At 36.1% G+C, this 25,694-nt stretch overlaps 1 protein-coding gene and 1 long non-coding RNA gene across 3 annotated transcripts; one reads left to right on the top strand and one right to left on the bottom strand.

The window, feature by feature from the left end:
• Positions 1–3,091: 3,091 nt before the first annotated feature.
• On the bottom strand, positions 3,092–6,791 carry LOC136067550 (uncharacterized). 2 transcript variants are annotated; one of them, XR_010629010.1, is made up of 3 exons: positions 6,443–6,791; positions 5,529–5,659; positions 3,092–4,548 (listed from the first exon to the last, which is right to left on the bottom strand). It is a non-coding gene; the product is annotated as an uncharacterized LOC136067550 (long non-coding RNA). The 2 variants fall into 2 exon arrangements; XR_010629009.1 differs by having other exon boundaries at positions 3,092–4,266.
• Positions 6,792–18,834: 12,043 nt separating this feature from the next.
• Positions 18,835–24,956, top strand: LOC112028802 (nucleolin 1). The gene is made up of 17 exons (XM_024061493.2): positions 18,835–19,008; positions 19,169–19,220; positions 19,577–19,749; positions 20,019–20,105; positions 20,202–20,345; positions 20,443–20,586; positions 20,668–20,784; positions 20,890–21,000; positions 21,898–22,008; positions 22,377–22,451; positions 22,541–22,629; positions 22,700–22,817; positions 23,015–23,103; positions 23,199–23,292; positions 23,389–23,480; positions 24,242–24,555; positions 24,720–24,956. Exons 1-17 carry the CDS (start codon positions 18,976–18,978, stop codon positions 24,749–24,751), a joined length of 1,875 nt encoding a protein of 624 aa, XP_023917261.1. The 5' UTR covers positions 18,835–18,975; the 3' UTR covers positions 24,752–24,956.
• Positions 24,957–25,694: the final 738 nt, after the last annotated feature.

The raw sequence follows: 25,694 nt of genomic DNA, 5'->3' as shown, positions 1-25,694 counted from the left end.
AAAAAAAAAAAAAAAAAAACAGAGAGAGAGCGTTGGAGAAAGAAAAGAGAGAATGAGAGTTGTGTTGAATGAGGAAGAAGATAAAAGAAGGGGGATAAGGATAAGGACAATGTGTGTGGAGGAGAAAAAGAGGAAGAAAAAAAAAAACGTATGGATGAAATGAAGGCTGGGAAAGGGGAAATAACATAATGAATAAAAAAATCCTAATTGAGAAATGTTACCACAATATTTTCACAATAAAGTTTAAGTAACAGATTGTTATTAGTTAATATTGGTGAGTAAAAAAATAATTTCAGTGGTAGGTTCAAATTAGAACTAGTAACAACTTTTCACATAAGTTTTGTTGTTAAAGTATTGCGAAAAATGTTGTGGACGTAATACTTCTCATTGAAAAATATAATTATTGGTAAATTTTATAGTATTTAATAAGTACAAATAAATATATTTCTTATCTATTATGTAACAAGGGTATAATAGTCAATTTATATAAACTACATTTTCTATCCTCTCACTTTTAGTTTCAACCAAACAAAAGAGTTTTCCACCCTCCTACTTTTCCACCCCTCCAACCAAACACACACGAGGGAAAACTAAATATTTTCTATCCTCCTACTTTTCCATCTTCCCACTAATTTTTCATTCTCTCACTTTTCCACTCCTCCAACCAAACAGACCCTTAATGTCGTTCTTTTGAGGGTGTGTTTTTTGCTTTCGAGCTTTGGGCAACCTTTGGGCTATTAGCGTATTTCATGAACTTTGATACAGAGGAAAAGAACTAAGAAACATGTTACTTGCCGATTGCCAATTGCCAATTTTGATCATATAAATAAATAATAATAATATATAATATATGTAGCTAAAGCATAATATATATATATATATATGTGTGTGTGTGTGTGTATATAATGCACAATAATAACCCATATAAATTTAATAATAAGTAATAATACAATTTTTTTTTAAATAATGAATAATTTATTATTTATTGTTAATTTCATACTAAATAATTTTAATACTATATATAAGTTGTGGATTTGTTATTTAATTTTCTAAATATAAGACGTGATAATTAAACTCACATTAAAAAAAAAAAATGCATTTAAAACTAAATATTCTTTGTTTCAAACTTATTACATATTCTATTATATATATTTTATATTTTATAATTATTAATTAATTAATTAATTATGATGTTACCGGTTTCAACCATCGGTCCAACCACGGTCCAACCATAAAACCAGGAACCACTACCTTTTCCGGTTGTTTGACCTATTCGGTTTTTAAAACCATGGTCTTTCTATAATCCAATATATAAAGAATATTCATACAAAAACTCAATATATAGAGAATTTTATTCTCAAATTCCAACATGGCATCGGAACCAAAACTCTAGCTTCACGGTGTTGCCATAGTAGTGATTGTCTTCTCCGAAATTCCTTTAAATACTATCAACATGCTTTATTGTTACAAGACCACTGCCTTTCTCAAATATCTTAATTCTAAGCCTCTATATAAACAAGCCTCCATTGTACAATATTAAATCATCTTTATTGCATTCTTAATTCCAACAAATATTATATATTTAATCACAAAACTTTTCATAACTCTCTTTCTCTCTCTTTGGGGACTTGAAGAAGAAAAAAAAATCACATAATACCCTTATATATAGTCTAAAGATTTGAATCCAAGTTAACATTTCTTTTTGGATCTATTGGGGTACATAAGTGAGTGATCCATGACCTCTTTTGTTTTCACACCTATCTAATTAGATTCTTCAATGTTAGAGATATATTACACATATTAGCCCAATATAATAGGCCCAAACCCACTCCTACTTGTACTAGTAGTTTAGGGTTTAGTTGCATATATATATATATATATATACACACTCATGTTAGGTTTCATTGTAACATAGGACTTGTATTACTCTTCTAAACAATAAAGATGTAGTCCTTAAGGGTTTCTTCTATGGATGTGAGCCACTAAGGCTGCACCACATAACCCTTGTGTTCTCAGTGTTCCTATTCTATACTTCCCTTTATGCATTCACTCTAGTAGATATAACATGGTATTACATAGCAAGAAGATTCCCACATTCACACCACCATCTGAAGTCATAGATGCTTGTTTTCAAATCTAGACTCCATGGTATCATGCAGCCACCATGGCTCAATGTTGTGTCTAAGATCCAAGATCTCAGGCAAACCATGACTTACTTCTCAGATTTGTGCACATCAAGCTTTCGCTTGACAAAACCAATCACACAGACATGCTCAATGGCCTCCCGCAACCAAAACCCAGGAACTCAGTCTCCATCTCCAGCTACATATGCTACCATGTGTGGCCATAGACTCCAAAACTTCCTCCACAAGCCGCTTCAAATTCTTAACACCTAAATCGGCTTTTAGGGACACGTGTCGCCATGTTGGCCTTGTCGTCCACCGCTCTACGAAGCCTAAGAATTGGCCCTCATCCAAGCTAACACGCACTCTCACGTGCCTCCTGTATATCAGTTGTCACCTCCATGTGCCATCGCTGTCACGCACCATCCACGTGCTGAAAAACTATGTCGGCCTTCTTCTGACGTCATCTATAACGTCAACAAGAGCCACATAAGCCCTAGCCATGTCAGTGTCTAGTTAGTGCCATGTCACAGGACTATGTCAGGGTCTCTGTAGCCTAGTCTGTGACCCAATTTGGATAACCCAAAACTGACTCGGATCGTGGAGACCATTGACTGACTGTTGTCCCATTGACTGTTGACTTTGACCTTTGTGTTGGTTATTGACCAAATAGTCAAAATTTATAAAATGGCCTATCTTGCTCAGTTTTTCGCGTTGATTCTAATTTTGGACTCTGTTTCTTCATTTAAAACTCTAAAATTGCTTAATTGGCACATTCTTCATCATGGTTTCTTCAAGGCATTACCGATGGATTTTTTCATGCTTATCCAACCTCAAGCCTTCATCGAGCTTCCGCTTTCATCGAGTTTGAGGGAGGGTGTTAGAGAAATATTAGACATATTAGCTCAATGTGATAGGACCAAGCCCACTCTTACCTGTACTAGTAGTCTAGGGTTTAGTCGCATATATATACTTATGTTATAGTTCATTGTAACATAGATTATTGTACTATACTCTTATACAATAAAGATGTATCCCTTAAGGGTTTTCTTTGTGGACATAGGCCAACAAGGCTGAACCACGTAACATTCTTGATCTCGGTGTTCCTATTCTAATCTTTCCCTTCCACATTCACTCTAGCATATACAACATGATATAACATATCGCGTTGCTAATATATTTAACATAGTATCAGAGCCAAACTTCTTCCTTGGCATTAAGCAAATATCTCTACCCATTAAAGAAGATTCCTTCATACACATTTGAACCCCACAGTAGTGCCATGGCTTGACTTCAGATCTAAACCCCATGTCATCACACAACTCCCATGGATCATCGTCGCTACCTTGCCACAGTGTCTCAGATAATAAGCCTAAGCAATATGTGCCTCTCCCTTTTAGATCTGTGCAAATCAGGCCTCTCCTGATGAAACCAACTACATAGACGTGCTCCATGGCCTCCCACAACCAAAACCTAGGAATTTGGTCTCCACCAGAAGCTTCACGTGTTGCCACAAATTCTAGCACTTACTCCATGCACCGCCACAGATTCTTGACTCCAAGATTGGATTTTGGTCACACGCGCTACCATTTAGGCCTTATTGTTTGCCGATCTACGGAACCTTAGAATTTGGCCCTCATTCGACCTCCCACATACTTTCACGCACCTTCTGGATATTTGGCCTCACCTCCACGTGCTAGAATTGAAGCACACACCAAAGAATCTGCTGATGTTATTTGACGTCATCTGATGACATCACCAAGCCACGTTAGTAGCCACGCAAGCGAAGACACATCAGCCTTAGTCCACCTCACACCACATCATCGGTTTACAAACTCAGTGGATCCATGCGCCTCAACTCGGAATTGGACCGACCGACCCAAATTGGACCTCATCTATTGACTTTGATGATTATTGTTGACTTTGACTTCTTGCATTGCCCATTGATTAAAAGTCAAAATTTTTGAAAGGGCCTATTTTGCTTAGTTTTTCATGTAGATTTTGATTTTGGAGTCCCTTTCTTCATTTAAAGCTCCAAAATTGCTTAATTGGCACATTCTTCATCATGGTTTCTTCAAAGGTATTCTCCATGGCAACTCCATGGGATCTTCTCATACTTATCCAATCTCAAGCCTTCATTGAGCTTTTGCATTGAGTTTAAGGGAGGGTGTTAGAAATATATTAGACATATTAACCCAATGTAATAGGCCTAAGCTCACTACTGCTTGTATTAGTAGTCTAGGTTTTAGTTGCCTTTATATACTCATATTAAAGTTCATTTTAACATAGGTTTTGTATTACACTCTTATATAATAAAGATGTAACCCTTAAGGGTTTCCTCCATGGACGTAGGCCAACAAGGCCGAACCACATAACCCTTGTGTTCTTGGTGTTCCTATTCTATGCTTCTTCTTCCACATCCACTCTGGCATATGCAATATGGTATAACACATCACGTTGCTAATATATTTAACATTCAATATTATTTTTTGGATAATTCGATAATTAGGAGTGGAAGAATTTAAACCCTAAATATTTTTGTTGAAAACACCATGAATTACCAATTAAAATACAAGACTCTTAGCGGATTATTCACTAAATAATTGAATCACTTGAAAGCATTAATTATATATAAATATTTAACATCATCTAATCATCTTTTATGCTATGTGATTTTTCAACATTAAAAATCGGTAATTTCATGCTAAATAGTAAATACAACCGTACAATCTAGTCATATTAATCATAGGATAAAATCCCGAAAAGAATTGGGAGGGCATTATCTAGCGGCAAAACCAAAAACATGTAATATGAGGTTGAGCTATTGTATACACATATAGGTGAGTTTGATATTGGTTTTAAGTTTTAGCTTTTCATTTTTAACTTTTACGTGTAGTTTTTTAAAACTTCATTTTTTTTCTCGCTTTTTCTCACTTCTTAAAAAAAAATTCAAGGTACAAATATATTCTAATACACTTTTATAAAAAAAGTTTTAGCAAAAAGTTAGATAAGTTATTCTCAAACTGACACTAAAATGTCAGGCAAAACAAAAAAGGAAGGAACAAAAAAAAGAAGGAAGAAATTCTCTTTTTGTAGATAAGATTCCAACCAAGTCTTTCATTTAAGGACAGGATATTATTTATTTATTTTTATATACAGACTTTATCATTTAAAAAGCTAATTAAAACCCATAATTCCGTTTTTTTTTTTTTTTAACCATTATTCCTTTTCTATTTAAAAATTTGGTAACTTCTGTTTTGCATGAAGCTATCTAATATTTAATTTAAATAAATTTGATGTATTAATAAATAATTGGATGATATAAACATGAAGTTTTACAGAAAGTTTTAATAGTATTATTTCCTAGATTATTTTACCGAGGCGAAGAGAGAGTGTAGCACTTACACTTAGCGATGGCGTAAGTGGATCATATCCAGAGCCGCCTGACGCAAAGCTAACTCCTGTCACCATCTCCTGAATGCTTAGACTTGGATCCAAATACGGTGGAACATACTTTTTTATGCCTAAATACGAAGCTGTGCCAGACATAACCAAAGTATTCCAACATTAGTGCACAGTTTTAATTGACTTAGTCAGTCGAGTATTGAAGGTTTGAATTCGGTTAGGCAAGATTAATAAGGTGTTCAAGCTTGACTTGGGCCTATTTCGAGCTCAATTATAATTGAACTCAAATGTATTAAAATTCAAGTAATTTGATCTCGGGTTGTGTTATAAATCAAGCCAAAATTAACCCAAATACTGTCTCAAAACAAGTTCAAGTTCAATCTCACAAACAAGCCTATATTCGCTTTTAAAAAGTTTAAGTTGATGCAAAAAAAGGTCAGAATAAATTGGATCTAAAATATAAAAAATGTAAAAATAATAATTTCCACGTAAATATCGAGCCAAATCGTGTCAGATGCTTTAACAAACTTTATTAACAAAGCATGACACAATCCTCTGCTCATGAGCTTATTCCTTGGACTTGTTTATTCACGAATCCTATATATATGCTTGTTAGCTTATTTATGAACACAAAGTTTTACTTGTGCTTGGTACCTTTATTAGATAATCCTCAAAATTAGGCTTCACATTGACCTATTTATAAATAAACAAACAGGAAAAAATCTTTTATGCATCCTGTGCATGAGGTACTTTCTCGTTTAACGTAAACATGCTTTAATTTTAAGAAGTCGGATATAAATCAGTGTTCATGGCCGACTCCCTTAGTTTACAGCCTCATTTTTTTCTGCAATGCATTAGGCAAAACAAAAGGAACAAAAACAGAAGCAAAGGAGAAGATAACTATGAAAACTTACCAACAAAGTCAGTGGTAAGCTGGCCATCACTGAACCTTCCTGTGGGTGTTTGGTTTGCAAATTCTCTCCCGTAAGGTGGAAAATTTGCCTTAAAAATTGTTCTTAAATTGTTATTGTTTCCTGGATCGACCGTGGAGTCACCAAAAACTAACAAAGCTGTGACATTACTGTTCAAGACTTGAGCTATAGAAATGAAGCATAACAATTGAAGAATGAAAAGAAGAAGAGGTAGAGAATGTTTATAGAAGAATTCCATATTATCAGAACCTGATGATAGGAGCTAAGCAAAAACTTTTTGTTGATGCTCCTAATTAAATATGGTGAATAAGGCTGCAATATCTTTCCTATTTGTAATAGTATGAGGTCATCTAATTGGCTACTTATTGGCTCGTACCATTGAATTGTCATGACCAATTATTACCCAGTCGGTGAGGAGAGTTGACTAGTTTTACACTTCTTCTGTTCTCCAAGGTTGCTAGGGTTTGGGAACCAAACCTTTCTTGGTTAATTAGTCTTAGATTCTGATCAACTACCCCTACCAAATATGGCCACATAACCTGTTTTTCAGTAATTAATATAGATATTCCATTCTTATAGTTTAACAATCAGCATCAATTCTAATTTTATAATCAGGATGACTCAATATATTTTGAAGTTTAAAATGATAAATATTAATTAGTAGAATTTTTAATCTTTAAATATTAACTAAATATTACCTATTCAATTCCATTATATTTTAGGCATAGCTTAATTAAAATTATTTCATGGAGATTATTCTCCCGTGGCTTTTGGAGTAATTTATTGATAGTATGTTATATATCTAAGATCTAAAAAAAAAAATCTGCAAAATGTAAAGAAGGAAGAGGCATTAAAAAAAATAAAAAGAAATAGCCTACCCAAACTCATCAGGAACCAATTACCAAATCCTCATCTTCTTTCTTGGTGGAGCGCCATTTTATATATATATATATATATATTGCGGGGTTGTGTTTTGAAGAATGAATATTATTATTTATTAACAAAGCTCTGTGAAACCTAACAGTAACAAACAAAATTCATTGTACACCCAAAACAACAAAAGATTAAAAAGATAGAAAGAAAACTTAGGACCTTTTTTTTATTTTTTTGGCTAGCCGGCTGCTTGCCATTTCCCTTGCCAGCTCCTAACTGTAATAGTTTGTGGGGGAAGTCTGAGTTTAATTAGTAACCGACTTGGTGTAATTTTGAACGTAAATACAAAATAGGACAAAGTCTGGCATGAAAGAATGATAAATACATATCAAAGTCGGAGATTTTTTTTTTTTCCTCAAAAAAAAAAAATTTCGGAGAGATTTTAATTTATTTTATAAAATATAATTTAATCAAGAATCAAAGGCAAGCTTCCATAACTGGAGGAGGTAGATTACGATTATTACAAGAAAAATCAGCTTTAACAGCAACAAAAAGTTTAGCAGCAGGTCAAGCTACTAAGTTTATAGATCTTCTAACTCAGCACAACTACTCACAGCTAACAAAAACAAAATTTAATTCAAAAGCATTACTAATGAATGTAGAAATAAACCAGTCAGTTGGTTATTCCTCTTTAGCCAGAGCTGCTTTAGTTTTGCTACCTTTGCCATGCCCTCCACTATTGATAATTTATATTCTAGACTGGAGGCCCAAAACTTGTAAAAGTTAATAGCCCAATGAAGGCTAACCCACTTCTCCAATTTGTACATACATGATGTAATTTTTTATTAGACTTAGCAAAATTGGGCCCGATTTGATAATTAAAGGAAAGTAACCTGACACAGAGTAAAATGAGTTGACCAATGACCCAGTTTTTTTTTAAATTGTCCTTTTTTTAATTTTAAAAAAGATACGTTTTATAATTCATTATTTCTTTTTTTAGTTTATCTTTTAGAGCACAATGTACATATACATACACACATATATATATATATAAGCCCGCCATGCCATTATTTAAAAAATAAAAAATAAATAAAAACTAAAACAATGAAACACTAAGAGCACGTTTGGTAATGCTATTTTAGCAACGCTATTTGTATTTTTTTAAAATACATGTGCGTGAAAAAATGTGTAGAAATACGTATAATGTTGTTTAAAAACAGAAAACATGTGTTTAAACACATGTACCAAACATGCTCTAAGTTGTTTGGTAATGCCGTTCTAGTAACGTTGTTTGTATTTTTTGAAAATACGTATAGATGAAAAAGTGTGTGAAAATTCGTATAATGTTATTTAAATACTGAAAACTGTTACTTAAAATACCCTACCAAACAGCCCCCAGCTATCCAAGTAACCAACCACTACCTTACTAAGCATGCAGGCGGTAGCAGACTAAAGTTATTTCATTTCATGCTCCAATTCTTCTTCTATATCACTATTACTATCCCGTTCTAAAGAGTCTCAAATTGTCCAGTTCTCCCTCACAATCATAGATATGCGGGTAGTGGCACAAACACAGGGCACCTCCATTTGGTCACGGACCATAGTGAGGGTAATTTTTCTTATCCCTCTCGCTAAACTAATTAATAAGCTACTTGTCAACTTGAGCTGTTATTTACAAGTATGAAAATTTCTAGTGTTGGATCTACTACTAACATTGAGCTGATTGAGGTGCAATTCATATTAAATATTTACTTAATTATTCTTATTTATCTAATATGTTACATTTACTTTGTTTTTATTTTACATGCAACATGAAAAAGTGCACATAAGACATATGATAACTTGTACAATAAGGAGTTTAGTATCCAAGTTCAAAACTGGTACTTTCTCTCTCAAAGTCTCAACTATATATATATATATATATATATATATTGTACTTTCTATCATTGAATTATATCTTCAAGGTTTCTCTGTCGCTAAGAAAGGTTTTTCTCTGAAAAGCCTTCTCTTAGGTTGTAGAATTTTGTCCCTTCTTCCTGAAGGTGTGTGTCCTCTCAGGGGTAACACAATTACCCTCTGAGCTTGTGATTTTCCTTCCTTCATGGGGTTGTGGGAAACAATGTTTTGTTTTTTTTATTTTGTTTTACTTCATTTTCTTTTGTCAATGGAGGAACTAACGAACTCCTAGAGCGGTCTATTTCTCAATGATAGAGAAGGCTCACGGTTTGTTCTTCGAAATCAATTGCGATCCTCTGAATTCATTATTGCTGCCAAGTTCTTGACTAAACGAGTGTTGAATATGGACGCAGTAGCCAAAACCTTCAGACAAATTTGGAGGTCTACTAATGGCTTCAAAATACGGAACCTTGGAGACCATATAGTCCTATTTGTCTTTAAGAACCAAGGTGATGTTGATCGAATCATATTGAGTGAACCATGGTGTTTTGATAAGCATCTTGTGGTGCTTCAAAGATATGATTGTGACACTTCTGTGAATGACCTTCAGTTTAACCGGGCTACCTTCTGGGTCCAAGTCCACAATATACCCGTTAGGTTAATGTCGAAGTTGGTTGCCGAAAATATATGTGATCAGGTTGGAGATGTGTGTTAGTCTATTGGGGGCGTCGAAGAGGATGGTGGAAGATTTATGCGGCTCAAGGTAACTTTGGATATTTCTTTACCACTCTGCCATGGTCATTTGCTGTCCTTGGAGAATGGAGAAAAGCTTTAGGTGAGCTTTAAGTATGAACAGCTCCCTAACCTGTGCTACTAGTGTGGACGACTAGACCATAGTGACAGGGAGTGCCCACTGTGGCCAAACAGCAAAGGTACGTTCACCCCTGACCAAAGACAATATAGCCAAAGTTTACATGCTCCACCGTATAGGTCTCATAATAAACTTATTGTCTTTGTTCCTGGTTTTTACGAACCTCTTCTTAATCCTACCTCTAGCAAAGTGGTTGAGGGGGCGAACCGATTGCATGAGGAGGTGGAGAACTCGTCCAGTTCATTGTTAGCGATGAAAAGTACAATTATGGAAATGGACATGCATGACGAGGTCATTAATGCCAATGTTGTGATTCCCAATCCTAACAAGGAAAACTTAGCTGGCACTTTTTCATATTCAAAAACGTCCACTCCCATAACTGCAACTAGCTGGCACTTAGCTGGCACCGTTTTAGCCTCGAATTTCATGATCATAGGTGCTACTCAACCTGACTTGCCTTTAGAGCCAATTCTTGGAGAGAATCCTATGAATTCGAGGGCTTATACTGATGGTGATACCTTTCTTGTGAAGCTCCATGAAATTGATTATGATCTTTGAAGATTTGACAAGGTGTTGGGTGACACCTATGGTACAGATTAGCCGAAAGAGATTTTATTGGAAAAGGGTAAGGCCTTTCAGGCCCAAATTTTGCAAGACGAGCTTGGGCCTGACTTGTTGTTCTCCACCACTTCTCTTGAGCCCCACTTTGCTGAACGTCCACCACTCTTGGATATCTTTAATTCTATTGGGCCAGGGAGTTTGGCTAAGCCCAATCAACGAACTTTTATAAGAATGAGCCGAAAGACAAAGCTAGGGAATTTTGTAGTTCCCAAATCAGAACAAAAAAGAGAGCGCCCACCTTTTAAAGCTTCAGATACTTAGTCATAGAAGCGAAGAATGGTGAAATCAAATGACATCCTCTCCCCTGAGGGCAATTTGGCAGTAGCTACATCCCATCCCCATCAGGCATCATGAATTGCTTGAGTTGGAACTGCCGAGGGTTTGGGAACCTCAGGCGTGTTCGAGAGCTTTCTGATATAGTGAAAGCAAAAGGACCCAGTTTGGTGTTTTTGATGGAGACAAAGAAAAAGAAGTCCTATTTGGAGAAGCTGAGATGTAGATTGAAGTTTGACAATTTGTTTATTGTTCCACAGAGAAATCTGAATGGCGGACTAGCTTTGCTATGGAGTAATGATCTCGACCTCCACATCCGTACATTCTTACCTCATCACATTGATGTGGTGGTAAATCCAAGAATTGATGATGCCTGGCGTTTCACGGGGTTCTACGGAGCTCCTGAAGTTGCTAACTAGGATTATTCTTGGTACCTGTTATGGCATTTAGCTACCCAGTTTGATATGCCTTAGGTTTGCATAGGCGATTTCAACGAGATCACTCGGCTTGGAGAAAAATCAGGTGGATTAATCCAACCGAAGTGGTAGATGGAACAATTCAGGGATTCTTTGGACTTTTGTGGTTTGAAAGATCTTGGTTTCTCAGGCCTTCCTTATACTTGGTCCAACTGACATTTTGATGGTTAAATGATTTGGGTTCGTCATGATAGAGTTGCTGCATCGGCGGATTGAATGCTAAAATTTCCTTCAGTCTGTGTCCACCACGTGCCAGGTTACTCCTCTTATCACAAGCCAATTTGGTTAGTTTCTGACGATGTTCATACTCGGTTTTATAGGCCCCAGCCCCCCTTTTGATTTGAAGCCATGTGGCTCAAAGATCAAAGGTAAGCAATTGTCAAGTTGAACTAACTTCTTGGAATAAAAAAACCTTTGGTAATGTCCGTTCATCTTTGGCAAAAAAGAGGAAGTAGTTAGCAGAGGCAAAGTCTATTTCTATGGTAGAGGGAAGTCATGAAAGGGTGGGGTTGCTGATTGAGGAATTTAATAAGCCTATGGATATAGAGGAATGTATGTGGAATCAAAGGTCAAAAACTAAATGGCTTCGGTATGGGGATCAGAATATGAAATACTTCCACTATCGAGATATGAACAAAAATAAATGAAACTTTATATCAGGCTTAGAAAATGAATTTGGTGAGTGGGTGGAGGAGGAAGAACAAGTTGGGGAGCTCCTAATCCGATACTACTCGAACCTCTTTGCTTCTTCTAACCCCACACAATTTGACCAAGTCCTCAATAGGGTGGAGCTGAGGGTAACTAGTTCTATGAATGAGGATCTGCTTCAACCTTTTAAGGCAAGCAAAGTTTAGATTTCTCTTAAGCAAATGGATTTTGATACTGCCCTTGGCTCAGATGGGCTTCCACTCATGTTTTATAAGAAATTTTGGAGTAAGGTTGGCTATGATATTTCAGAAGCAGTCCTAGCTATGCTTAACTTAGGTACTATCCCTAACGACCTCAATCATACTTTTCTAACTCTCATTCCAAAAATTCATAGTCTGAGAAGGGTAAATGATTTTAGACTAATAAGCCTAAGTAATGTGCTATAAAAGCTTGTTGCAAAAGTCCTCGCCAATCACCTAAAATCTTTGCTGCCAAAGCTGATCTTAGAGAAACAAAGTGCATTCATGTCTGAGCAATTGATCACCGACAACATCTTAATTGCCCACGAGACTCTCCATTATTTGAAAACAAAAAGAACTGGGAAGATGGGAATATGGCACTGAATATGAGCAAGACATACGACCAAGTGGAGTGGGTCTTTCTTGAAAAAATTATGTTGAGGATGGGTTTCCACCCGAGATGGATTTCCCTCATTTCAGGTTGTATTAGATCTGTCACATATTCCATCTTGTTGAACGGCTAACCCCACGGCCTAATCTCTCCACAGAGAGGGCTTCCCCAGGGTGATCCGCTGTCTCCATACCTCTTTTTATTGGAAGGTTTACATGCTCTATTTACAAAGGCTGAAGTTGATGGAGCTCTATGGGGGGTCTCTATATGTGCTGCTGGTCCAAAGATCTCACATATTCATAGATGACAGCTTAGTGTTTTGTAGAGCCACTATTGCTGAATGTGTCCAAATCCAATTCCTCCTTCAGCTGTATGAGCAAGCATTTGGGCAGATTATAAACAAAGGTAAAACCAACATCTTTTTCAGCTCAAACACTCCTCACAGAACCCGTGCAACTATCGCTAACTTTCTAGGTGTTCCAGTAACTCAGTGATATGAGCAATATTTGGGCCTATCTTCCTTAGTTGGTTGGGCCAAAAAGAAATCTTTTAGCTTGATTAAAGAGAGAATTTGGAAGAAGCTGAAAGGGTGGAAAGAAAAATTGCTATCACAGGCAGGTCGAGAGATTCTTATAAAAGCAGTCATCCAAGCAATCCCTACCTACACTATGTCATGTTTTAAACTCCCTATAGGCCTTATAAATGAAATTGAGTCCTTGATTAGAAAATTTTGGTGGGGGTATAGAAGGGAGCAAAGAAAAATCCACTAGGTGAGCTAGGAGAAGTTATGTCTCCCGAAGAATAACTGAGGTATGGGCTTCCGTGAGCTAAGTAAATTCAATGACTACCTCTTGGCTAAACAAATTTGGAGATAACACACATGTGCCAAATTTTTCCTTGAGTGCTCGGTTATGGATTGTGCTAGCTCAAACAAAGGCTCTTTCACTTGGAAGAGCCTCCTACAAGCATGCCAGGTAATTGACTTGGGGTCGAGATGGAAAATTGGTGATGGTCAATCAATTCGTATTCGGGACGACAGGTGGTTGCCAAAGATCCCAGCTACAAGGATTGTTTCCCCTAGTGCCATGATACCACCAGAAGCCAAAGTAAGTGAGCTCATTAATGAGGACAATCATGCCTGGAGGTCCGCCTTAATTATGAGTGAGTTCCTACCGCATGAAGCAACCATGATCCTGGGCATCCCCCTCAGCTATCAGAATGTTCCTGATAAACAAGTGTGGTTCCCAACCCCCAATGGGGATTACTCGACTAGAAGTGCCTATCATTTGCTCTCAAATGTTGATAGAAGCAAAAGACCAAGCTGCTCAAATCCAGGAAAATCCCACAGGCTATGGAATGGAATTTGGGGTCTACAAATACCCCACAAAGTAACATATGCTGTGGAGAGTGGCATACAATGCAGTCTCATCCATATACAATTTATGGCGCCATAAGGTGGTGACCACAGCCCTTTGCCCAAGATGTAAATTTGGTACTGAAGACACAATCCATGCTCTTTGGACTTGTCCCTCTCTCCTGGTTATGTGGTCGGATGATGAGATGTTAACTAAGCTCCTCAGGTACAAGTTTAATGATTTTTCTAATTTATTGGGAATGGTTTTTTTGATGAAGGAATGTATTAATCCAAATCTACTACCTATTTGTTTCTGGCTGGTTTATAGTAAGAGAAACTTGGATAGGCTTGGTGAACCCTCTGTTGCTCTGGGCAAGATTTGTGACAAGGCTGCCACTCTTCTTCATGACTTTCGTACAGTCATGGCTAAAGTAGCTAGGTGGACTCCTCCACTCTCACCCCACCTCAAAATTAATTTTGACGGAGCTACATTCAAGGAATTGGGATGTGTAGGAATCAGTGTTGTTGTTCGAAACTCCATAGGGGCTGTTATCAGTGCTTTGTCCCAATGAATCATGATGCCTTCCTTTGCAGTAATTGTTGAACTTCTAGCATGCCGTAAGGCATTGTTTTTTGCTAAGGATCTTGGGGTTGTGCAGTGCATAGTGGAGGGTGATGCTAAGGTGATTATAAAAGCACTTAGGTAGAAGGACTCATCTCACCCAGAATATGGTCATGTGATTCAAGATGTCCTGTTCTTAGCTAACGATTTTCAGTCTTGTTGTTTTTCCCATGTAAAACGTATAGGTAATTTAGTTGCCCACTGTTTAGCCAAAAGTTCTAAGTCTGGTAGTGAGCTACAGATTTGGTATAATACCACCCCTGAGGATGTAGCTCCCCTTGTCACTCATGACTCTTTGTAATTTCTCTTTGTTTTGTTTTTAATATTATAGGGCCTTAGAGTCCGGTTTCTCCACCAAAAAAAAAAAAAAAAAAAAAAATCAATGAACTAACTGAAAGAACTTACTGAGTTTGGGGGTATTTTGCTAAACCAGACTCGTGCTAGACCTTTAAGGGTGGTAGGGAAGGCTCTACACATAATTTCATCAAGGACTCCTTGAAGATGCATCGTAGTCTTAAAAGTAGCAATGTGATCAAACGGGTTACGTGTTCCATCATACGAATCCAAGGAAGGCATCTTGAACTTCGAAGGCAGGGGATAGCCATTGATAGAAGGCGTAAAGGGAGAATCTATTCAGTGAACTAAGTCTTCCACGAGGTTAGTTCTCCTCATGTTTTCCTTCATTTCATCCATAACCTTCCTCATCTGATCCAATTCCCTCTCCAACTGTGGCACTCTCCTTGGTGCAGTACTCCTTGATTGGCTATCTGGCTCTGTATTTCTTCCATTACCCTGGCTTTGACCATGCTCCTCTCCATAGATTCCATGTCGTTGTCTTTTGAGAGTAATCTCCCTTCTCAATTCTTGGTTCTGGCGAGTTAACTCCACCATGGTAGCAACCATAGATTGCACGTGTTGGACAAAAGATGGTTGCATGGTAGGCGATGATTAATGGTCACGTTGAGGGTTATTGGAAGCATCTCTACTTTCTTGAGGACCTGGACTAGTAGCCCTTGATCTTGTCCAAACCATTTCAGCCCTTTGTCGGAGAAAGAAATTATAGGACTCAAGACTAAAATCTGAGCGCAAGAAATTTCGTTCTTACAGACGGTGCCAACTGATAGTTCCTTAGAAATCAGTAGGCTGAAAATCTCAGGCATTGATGATCTTGAGACTAGGTCCTAAAAGAAGACAAATACAAGATCAGAGGAGACCGGTAGAGGCCGGTCAAGAATCCTCCGATGATAAAGTCAGTGGATTTGTAATTCACTTTAAGAAGGAAGCGTTATTCAAAGTTCTCAAAAATGTCTGACTGATTTACCATTTCATTTAGGAATGCTTATATATTATTCATGGAGCGGTTACTTGTTTAATAATCGTTCCTATTGTTAAGGAATTCAGAAGGTTCATAGATAACTTCCCTAACTGCCAAGGAAGTTATCTTGTTGGGACCTGTGCTCCATAAACGGTTGGCAAAGAATTAGGTTCGTAACGACACAACCTGTACCTGATGGATCCTCTGGTGAAGACTTGAGTTAGCAAAAAGCCCAATACGCTCAGGGCCCAATAACTTCATCCGTCCATTACTAAGGACGGACGATATTCATATTGGGGACGAGTATAGGAGGGACAAGGTTATTAGGCATATTCACCTTGTCCCATCCTCCATGCTTTTGTCTCATGGACGTCCTTTCTTCCATCCTTTTGTCATGGACGGCCTATTTGGATGACATAAGACCGAGCATTTTTCTTACACTATCATTTTGTTTATATTTGCTACCTATTTGGGCAAGATGTTGGTAAGCAAGGAGGAGGCGAGACTTTTGTAACGAAAGGATTCAAACTTTGAGATAAAAAAGAAAAGTTAAATTCCCATGTTGGAGGAGTTAATAGTATTCATAATCAAGCTGTCAAGAAGAGTGAAGATTTAATGAAGGAAAAACAATACATTCAAAGTATTTTGGTTAAGCAATCAAATCAAGATAAAGTTGAATATTTGGTTCAATTAAATGCAATAGTTGATTACATAAGATTCCTTTTATGCTGGGGATTAGTTTTTCGTGGTCATGATAAATCTCAAGGTTCAAGTGATAAAATGAACTTTTCTTGAGCTTTTACAATTTTAGGGGATCACAATGAATTTATTAATGAAGTGTTGCAAAAAAACTCCAAAAAATTGCAAACTTACCCACCATGAAATTCAAAAAGACATTGTGAATGCAATTGCACATGAAATATTTAAAGCCATCATTAAGGATCTTGACAATGTGTTCTTTTCAATATCAATTGATAAGTCACGTGATATTTCAGTGAAAGAGCAAATGACCCTCGTTCTTCATTTTGTTAACAAAAAAGGAATTATTATAGAGTAGTTCCTTGGTATTGTACATGTAGTAAGTACCACCGCTTTGTCACTCAAATATGCTATTGAATGTTTACTTTGTGAACATAAATTGAGTTTATTGAAACTATGTGGGCAAAGTTATGACGGGACTAGTAATATGCAAGATGATATCAATGTCTCAAAACTTTAATTTTGAAAGAGAATAAGTCAGCATTTTATGTCCATTGTTTTGCTCATCAACTTCAATTAACACTTGTTGCAGTTGCTAAAAATTACATTAACATTGCTAAATTTTTTTATGTGGTTAGTAATTTAGTAACTGTTGTTGAAGGCTCTTGTAAGAGACGATATGCTTTTCGAGATGCACAATTTGCCAATAGTAAATAAGAATTATGTGTAAGTAGAAGTGAGTAAGGTTTGAATCAAGAGACAAATCTCAAATGTATTAGGGATCATATTATGAGACTATTCTCAACTTGATTTTGATGTTCTCTGATGTTATTGATATACTTGAGATTATTGAAGAATATGACATCTCCGACCAAAAAGTTGAAGCTCGATTTATTATGAGATCAATTCTATCTTTTGAATTTGTCTTTACTTTACACTTAATGAAAAACATTTTAGGGATCACAAATGAGTTGTTAATAGCATTGTTTAAAAAAAAAATAAAAAAAGATATAGTAAATGCCATAGATCTTATTAAAGTGTCTAAGCAACGATTGCAAGTGATGAGAGACGATGAATTAATATTTTTATTGACTGAAGTGTTTTCATTTTGTACTACACATGATATTCCTATCTTGAACATAGATGAAATATTTGTAGTTAGTGGGAGGCTGTGATGCAACACCCAAAAAATACAAATTTACATCATTATCTTGTTGAGTTATTCTACACAGTTATAGATATGCAATTTCAAGAGTTTAACAACTATTTTTTAAAGGCGAATACCGATTTGCTTCTTTGTATGGCTTGCTTGAATTCAAGTAATTCATTTGTGATTTTTTATAAAGAATAGTTAATATATCTAGCAAAGTTTTATCCATTTGATTTTTTTTGGGATAGATATCTTGGTACTTGACTCTCAACTTCAAAATTACGTTTTTGATATGTGCAGCAATGACTTGTTTTTAGAGTTTCAAGGAGTTAGTGAACTTGTTGAAAAGTTAGTGAACACAGAGAAGTATGAGACTTATCTATTAGTCTATTTGTTTGTGAAGTTAGCTTTGACCATTCCTGTCGCTACTACAATAATAGAAAAAAGTTTTTCAGTAATGAAATATATAAAGAACGAACTGCTCAGTTGAATGAGAGATCAGTGGATGAATGATTGCGTGGTTGTGTATATTGAAAATGATGTAGCTTGTAGCATTAATAATGAGACTATCATGCAATGATTTCAAAATATGAAAACTCGTAAAAGACAATTGTAAATTTTGTATATTTGTGTGTTTTTTGATCGTTGTTGTTGTCAATATATAAATTTCTCTTTTTATTAGATCGTATAATTTATGTTTTTTAAAGAATACCATGAGAAAAATTCTTAGAGTTGCCAATGCTAAAATAAAATAATTGGCAAAAAAAGAAAAAGGAAAAAAAGAGTAGAATTTGTAATTTAGCCAAAAAAGAAAAAAAGAAAAGAAAAGGCGTGAAAATATAATGAGCATGGGCCGCGAAGCCGAACACATGTAAGAACGAAAGCGAGTGAAAAAAAAAAAAACCCTAACAACGCAACCCGCCTCCCCCACCAACATATAAATATAGCATCTTTCTATTCCTCACCTCTCACTCCTCTCCTCTGCCCCTCAGAAAACCCTAGACCTTTAGGGTTTTAGTTTTAGTTTTTCCTCTCTCTATTTTTTCTGACCTTAGCTACCTTCTTCTTCTTCTTCTTCTTCTATACTATGGGCAAGTCAAGTAAGAAGTCGGCTACGAAAGTAAGCAGCTTCTTCGTTTTTCGATTTATACAATACAGTACAATACAATACAAAAAAAAAAAAATCGCATATTTCTGCAAAGCCTCTCTGTTTTTGGTTTCGTATTTCGATTATTATTGTTGTTGTTGTTATTGGGTTTTGATATTTCTTCATTTTGTAGGTCGATTCAGCTCCTCCAGCTGTTCTTCCACCGTCCAAGTCTGCCAAGAAAGGTACCCAGTTTATTTATTCATTTTTCTATATTATTTTGTGGATTATATTTGGTTGTTTTTAATTCAAGGGGGTATATGGTTTTTGAAGGGGTGTTTTTTTTTTTTTTTGTGTGCTTTTAACTGTTAAATTTTAATGCCTTTTATGTTCCTTGCGTAGTCATTGAATTAGTGGATTTGGTGTCCAACTCTGAGGTTATTGATTTTTTGTTTGTTTTTGTCTTGGTGATGGTTTTGGTGTATTTTTTTTTTTAATTTAAAAAAAAAAATTAATTTTTTGAAAATAATATTTTGCACTTGGTTTTTTGTGGTGTCTTGTACTGAGGTTTTGAAATTCTGGGTTTTTGGTCTTCTTGAAGGCAAGAGAGAAGCTGAACAACAGCTAGAGAAGCAAGTTGCAAAAAAGCAGAAGGGGGATGAGGGTGTAGAGCAGGCTGTTGTGAAGCAGAAGGTTGAAGTGAAGACACAAAAGAAGAAGAAAGTGGAAACCAGTAGCTCAGAAGATGATTCTTCATCTGAGTCTGAGGAAGAGGTCACTATGTGAATTTTATGTTTCAATTATTGTTAATTGTTTATTTCCATAAACGGTCTGAAGTGATTACAGTATGATATGACCTTATTAACAGATTTTGTGCTCATTTCATGCAATGTTTGGATTTGTATTCTCTGTCTTATGTTGATTTGTGTCTACTTTTGTGAACATGTATTAATTGTTGAACATCATTTTATTTATTTTTGGGCTGGGTTTTATTGATGGCACCCTTTTAGTTGGTTACTGAATTTGCAATTTGTGCTTATCAGGTCAAAGTAAACAACAAGAAGAAGCCTCCTGTGGAGGAGTCCAGTGATGATTCTTCAGATGTTGAGTCCAGTGATGATTCTGATGATGTGAGCAGTTCCTTTGACAATATCTATTTTTATTTCGTCTTATCATGCCACATCTACAGCAACACTTGATTAAGATGTCAACTTCTCTTGTCTCAGGAGCCTGCTTCAAAGAAACCTGCAGGTGCTGCTAAAAATGGCACCCTTGGTGCCCCTGCTAAAAAGGGAGTGCCTGCGCCAAAGCTTCCCGAGTCTGATGATGATTCCTCTGACGATGACTCTAGTGATGAGTCTTCAGATGATGTGAGCAGTTGGTTGAGAATTTTTATTTATTTATTTGTTTTAATCATGCTGTATTTACATCAGTATTTGATTACAATGTCAACTTCTTTCATCTCAGGAGCCTTCTACAAAAAAGGAGGTAGTTGCTGCTAAAAATGGTGCCCTTGCTAAGAAGGGAGTGGTTGCAGCAAAGCCTGTTCTGAAAGAGTCTTCAGATGATGAATCTTCAGATGATGACTCTAGTGATGAATCTTCGGATGAGGTGAGCAGTTTGTTATACATGTTCTTTTATATTTTTCGTGACACATAGACAGCAACATGTAATTATCTTATTTTGTCTCAGGAGCCGAATAAAAAAAAACAGGCAGTTGCTGCTAAAAATGGTAAGGTTGCTGCCCCCACTAAGACAGTCGAAGCTGAATCATCTGATAGTTCAGATTCAGATGATACAGAGTCAGATGTGAGTGTAGAATAGTTTCTATATCGTGTTTTTGTGTCAAGTTAATTTATGTGTATTTTTGTGTCAAGTTAATATATTTGAAATTTCTCCTTTATTCATGTGCAGAAACCAACTGCCGCAAAGAAAGTATCTGTTGCTGCCCCTCCAAAGAAAGTGGATGACAGTGATAGCTCCTCTGATAGTGAATCTGAAGATAGTGAATCTGAAGGGGAAAAGGTGCGTTTGTCATGGACCTTTTTGGAACAATTCTTGTAGAATTATATTCTGACATGTGTGGTCTTAAATGCCTATATTTCCTTATTTTAATAAGATAGTGTAAATTAATTGAAATATAATAAGCCTTCACTTTGCTCTTTTAATTGGCCCTAATATCATGACTGCTAGAAGTTCAGAAAATTGTAAGGCATTTTTATTCATTTATAGCTTTTAATCTTATTATTGGCTTCTGTCCAAAATTATTGTGTGTTATATGCTTCCTGATATGGAAGCTATAGACTGAATTAAAAGTCCTGCAATATCCTCGAATGCTTATAGATGCCTGTATCTTGTTAGAAAAACCACCAAACTTCAACTTTACATTAACCTCACTAATATGCACACTTACTGGCCACCAGCAGTGGCATTCAGATCTGCAACCCAACTGGTGACAAGTTGCACTGATTTTATAAGTTAGTTTATAATATAATATAAACTGTATTGTTCCATCATAAGGTAATCAATGGCATGCGATTGTGCTTATTCTTTTTTCAATCTATACATGCTTCCCCCAATGAAAGATGTTTGGATCAAACATAGCAGTTACTTTCGTGGTGATCATTTGCAAGTAGATCTTTACTCTTAGACTTGGGTTGCTGTTTTATTGATGTAGACATAGACCATATGAATTGGAAACTATAACCACAAAAAAAAGGTTAAAAGGACGTTCTCTATTTGTGGTTTATTTGGTTTTGAACTTGACTCATCATCTTTGCGTTCTCTATTACTGATGTAGTGTTTAGGATCATCTTTCCATTGTTTGCTAATTTTGAGTATCATCTTCTGTAATTCCCATTAGCTTTGCACTAGGTCTCAGTATTGTTTAGTTAACCACATAGCTTATTTTTGACCCTGCAGCGTGCTCTTGATTCAAAGAAAAGTAGCAATTCAGAGGAGGAATCTGAGGAAGATACAGATGAATCTGATGAAGATAGTGAGGAAAAACCCTCCAAGACTCCAAAGAAAAATGTAAATTTAACTCTGCAGTTCTGTGTTTCTAATCATGTTTTGGTTGAATGATATTGCTTAAGATGAAATCTGTAGTGGTAAAGCAACAACTTGATTTTTTGAAGTAATGGGGTCCATGAAACCTATACATGCATGTAACTTACCTATAAAAAAAGAACATGGTAAGGGATGTTTTGATTAATTGTAATTAATCAATCGTTAGGATTGTCATGAGGAACTGAATTGAATCAAATATTTAGGGGCATGCAATTTAAAAAGTGCATTTAATGCTTATTATTGATACTATTAATTTCCATTCTAAACATTTAGAATCTCTAAAAATAGCTTTGGTCCTTATTAATGCTCAAGCTCTATAACTTCTGGAACAGAACACTGATGTGGAAATGGCAGATGCCGTGTCACCAAAGACCAAGCAGACTGATTCAAAATCTGAGAAGAAAGCTGTAATTGATCATTAAGCCTTTCTCTTTTGAGGAATTGTATTATCACTTTTTTCATTGATTTTTTGGTGATTTCTAACATGTTTGTGCAGCCTCAAACCCCTGTTACTCCTCAGGGTCAAACTACATCAAAGACTCTTTTTGTTGGCAATCTTTCATTCAATGTTGAGCAAACTGATGTGTATGTATAGCTTCTGGAAATCTTAATAGAGTGTTCAGATAATTGTCATCTCATTAATGTATTTATGCAGGGAAAATTTCTTTAAAGATGCTGGTGAAATTGTTGATGTTCGGTTTGCTTCAGATGCGGATGGGAGATTTAAGGGCTTTGGACATGTTGAATTTGCAACAGTAGAAGCTGCACAAAAGGTCTGCTTATGGTCCCATTATCTAGTAAAAATGTAAAAATTTAATGACTTTATATGCCTGACTATCATTTGTTGCTCTTACCTGACTTATACTTTGGCTACTTTGTTGGGCAATATTTTTTCTGTTGAAATAATTAGTATGCTGTTTTTTTCCACTTTCATTGAATATGATCAATTAGCACTATTTTCTTTTCACAGGCTGTTAGTTTGAATGGTCAAGATTTGCTAGGTCGTGCTGTTAAACTTGATTTTGCTCGTGAAAGGGGGCAATATACCCCACATGACGGGTATTTCTCATTGTTTCTACCAGTCTTCCAAATGCTTTAATTCAGAGTATCTAATGAACTCATTGTGCTCTATTCTGTGCTGTAAAATAATGTAGTAAAGAGAGTAGCAACTCATTCCAAAAGGGAGGAAGAGGTCAGGCCTGTACAGCATATGTGCGAGGTTTTGATAAATCTCTTGGGGAGGATGAGGTACTGTTGGCATACCAACTATATTTTCCTAATGCACACTTTTATTAAAAAAGTGTGTTCTTAACTATGTTAATGGAAATGCAACACTTTTTACAGATTAGGAGTGCCCTGGAAGAACATTTTGGTTCTTGTGGAGATATTACAAGGATGTCCATCCCAAAAGATTATGACTCTGGTGCTGTTAAGGGGTTTGTACCATTTCCCTTATTTATATTTTTAGCAATTTCCCTGCTCAATTTACATGAAATATACTCTATTGAGCACAAGGTAGGTTTCCAAATTTAGAATTAGTTCTGTCCTCTCTCTCTTTGTATCATGTTTTATGTCATTTTTTTTCCTAGTGTTTACTTGTTAATCACTTCTCTATTTTTAGTGTACTGGTGAAGAGCACCTGCTTTGTGGAGTCTTTAAATTTTGTATTTTTAAATATTGACATTTCAATACCCTAATAGTTCTACTTTGCAATGTAAAAGTTTTTGAAAATATCATATAATTTGTGAAGTTAAAATATTATGGCTCATTCTCGGGGCTGTGCAAGCATAACCAACCCTTTTATTGAGTCTGTTTTTTTAGATTAGGAGGCAGCATACTAAGTTTAAAAGTAAGTCACTGTAGAATTTTTTCAAAATATGTTTGAGGGCAATAATTGCCACGATGTAAAAGATTTCATAACACAATCAGGTTTCAATAATTACTCCTACAATGTTTGGTGTCAATTAGGCTTAATTTTTTTTCTTCAAGGTTTTTGTGTGTATGGAGTTTTCAATTTTATCTTTCTTGTCAACCTCTTCCCCTTTTCTTTTTGTCTCAGCCTTGTTGCTTATTTCAATTCATGTTTTAGCTGCATTATGAAATGGAGCACCTTGATAGACACTACCTGACTTCGTTGCCTTAGAACTGTCAACATTGATCTTGTTGTTTATGGTCTAAACAATGAAAACAATTGCAGGTTTGCTTATGTGGACTTCGACAGTAGTGATGGTTTGAACAGTGCTCTAGGACTTGATGGATCTGAACTTAATGGTTATGGACTGAATGTAGAAGAAGCAAGGCCACGAGGTGATGGTGCAGGTAGTGGTAGAGGTGGTGGAGGAAGAAGTGGTGGTGGGAGAAGTGGTGGCAGAGATAGCGGTGGTCGGTTTGGTGGAAGACGTGGAGGTGGCCGAGGTGGCGGCGGTGGTCGTTTTGGTGGGGGTGGTGGTCGTTTTGGTGGTGGCGGGAGGGGACGCGGAACACCTTATAAGCCAAGCTTTGGATCAACTGGTATTATTTTTGTTTGTATATCTTGGTTATACCTGTGTTTTGTTATCTTATCATATGGCTTCACTCGCATATTCTAGCTGCTGGGGTTGTTTGATATTAGATTTCTTGAGCCATCTGAAAATATTATAGCCTGTAATGTACTTATGTTTAATTAATTAATGCAGGGAAGAAGACGAAGTTTGATGATGATGAGTAAGATAATGAAGTCATATGAGCGGACCTCAATTTTTGGTTAAAAGTTATTTGTAATAGTTTTGGTAGATGGTAATTTTATATATGATTAGGTGAATGGATTGGACTTGTGGTAGACGATTACAACTCTTCTCTTGTAACGCAATTGATGATGCAGTGGTTGGAAACACCTGGATTTAATTTATATAATTATTATGAATGTTATTTAATGTTTTTTTTTACCAACTTTTATTTTTTTGTGAGAAACAAACTAATTGCTAAACACACACTTTAATTACACTCTCAAACTAACTGCTATAACTTCTTTCATCTTGGTGATATACACGGCCATTGACTGGACTTCCTAGAATCTTTTATTATTTTTGGCTCTGGCACAATGTATCCTCAAAGCTTTCAACCGAAGACTAATCATTGTTCGTGCCAGGTAAGTCCACGAAGTGGTAAAGCTCTGGGTCAGGAAATTCTTTTCAAAGTGCAGTAAGCAGGACTCGAACTGGAGAGTACATCCAGTCGAGCCTAGTACAAGCACCTTGAGACTAAGAGCCCAATCAACTCGGCCAACTCTTGGGTTACTTCCTAGGATCTTTAATCTTTACTAGGATATGACAAAATTTGTAATTGTCCCGTAACACAAGGGCCCTAAAACAGGGCCCTAAAACACTAGTCCTTGTCTCTGGGGGCAAGTATGGCATTTCTTTGTCTATTTGTGGTTTGCAACAACTTGACTGTAGATTAGAGAGTTTCTATACTCGTGAAAACAGATACTGAAATTGGCTGAATGTTAAAGATGTTTTAATGCTAAAAATGTAAGGATGTTTCAAAGTCGCTGGTTAATGCTGAAATTGGCTAGGCTGTTGCATTTTGGGGAAAATGGGTTAATACCCCAAATTTTAAAATTATATTGCAGAATACTTATCTTTACAAACTATTTAGCAAAATCAAGTTAT

The sequence above is a fragment of the Quercus suber genome, unplaced genomic scaffold (genome assembly GCF_002906115.3).
Source record: "Quercus suber isolate HL8 unplaced genomic scaffold, Cork oak 2.0 scaffold_77, whole genome shotgun sequence".
Taxonomy (NCBI): Eukaryota; Viridiplantae; Streptophyta; class Magnoliopsida; order Fagales; family Fagaceae; genus Quercus; species Quercus suber.
The sequence above is the reverse complement of the archived record's forward strand: the minus strand, read 5'-3'. Positions and strand labels throughout refer to the sequence as shown.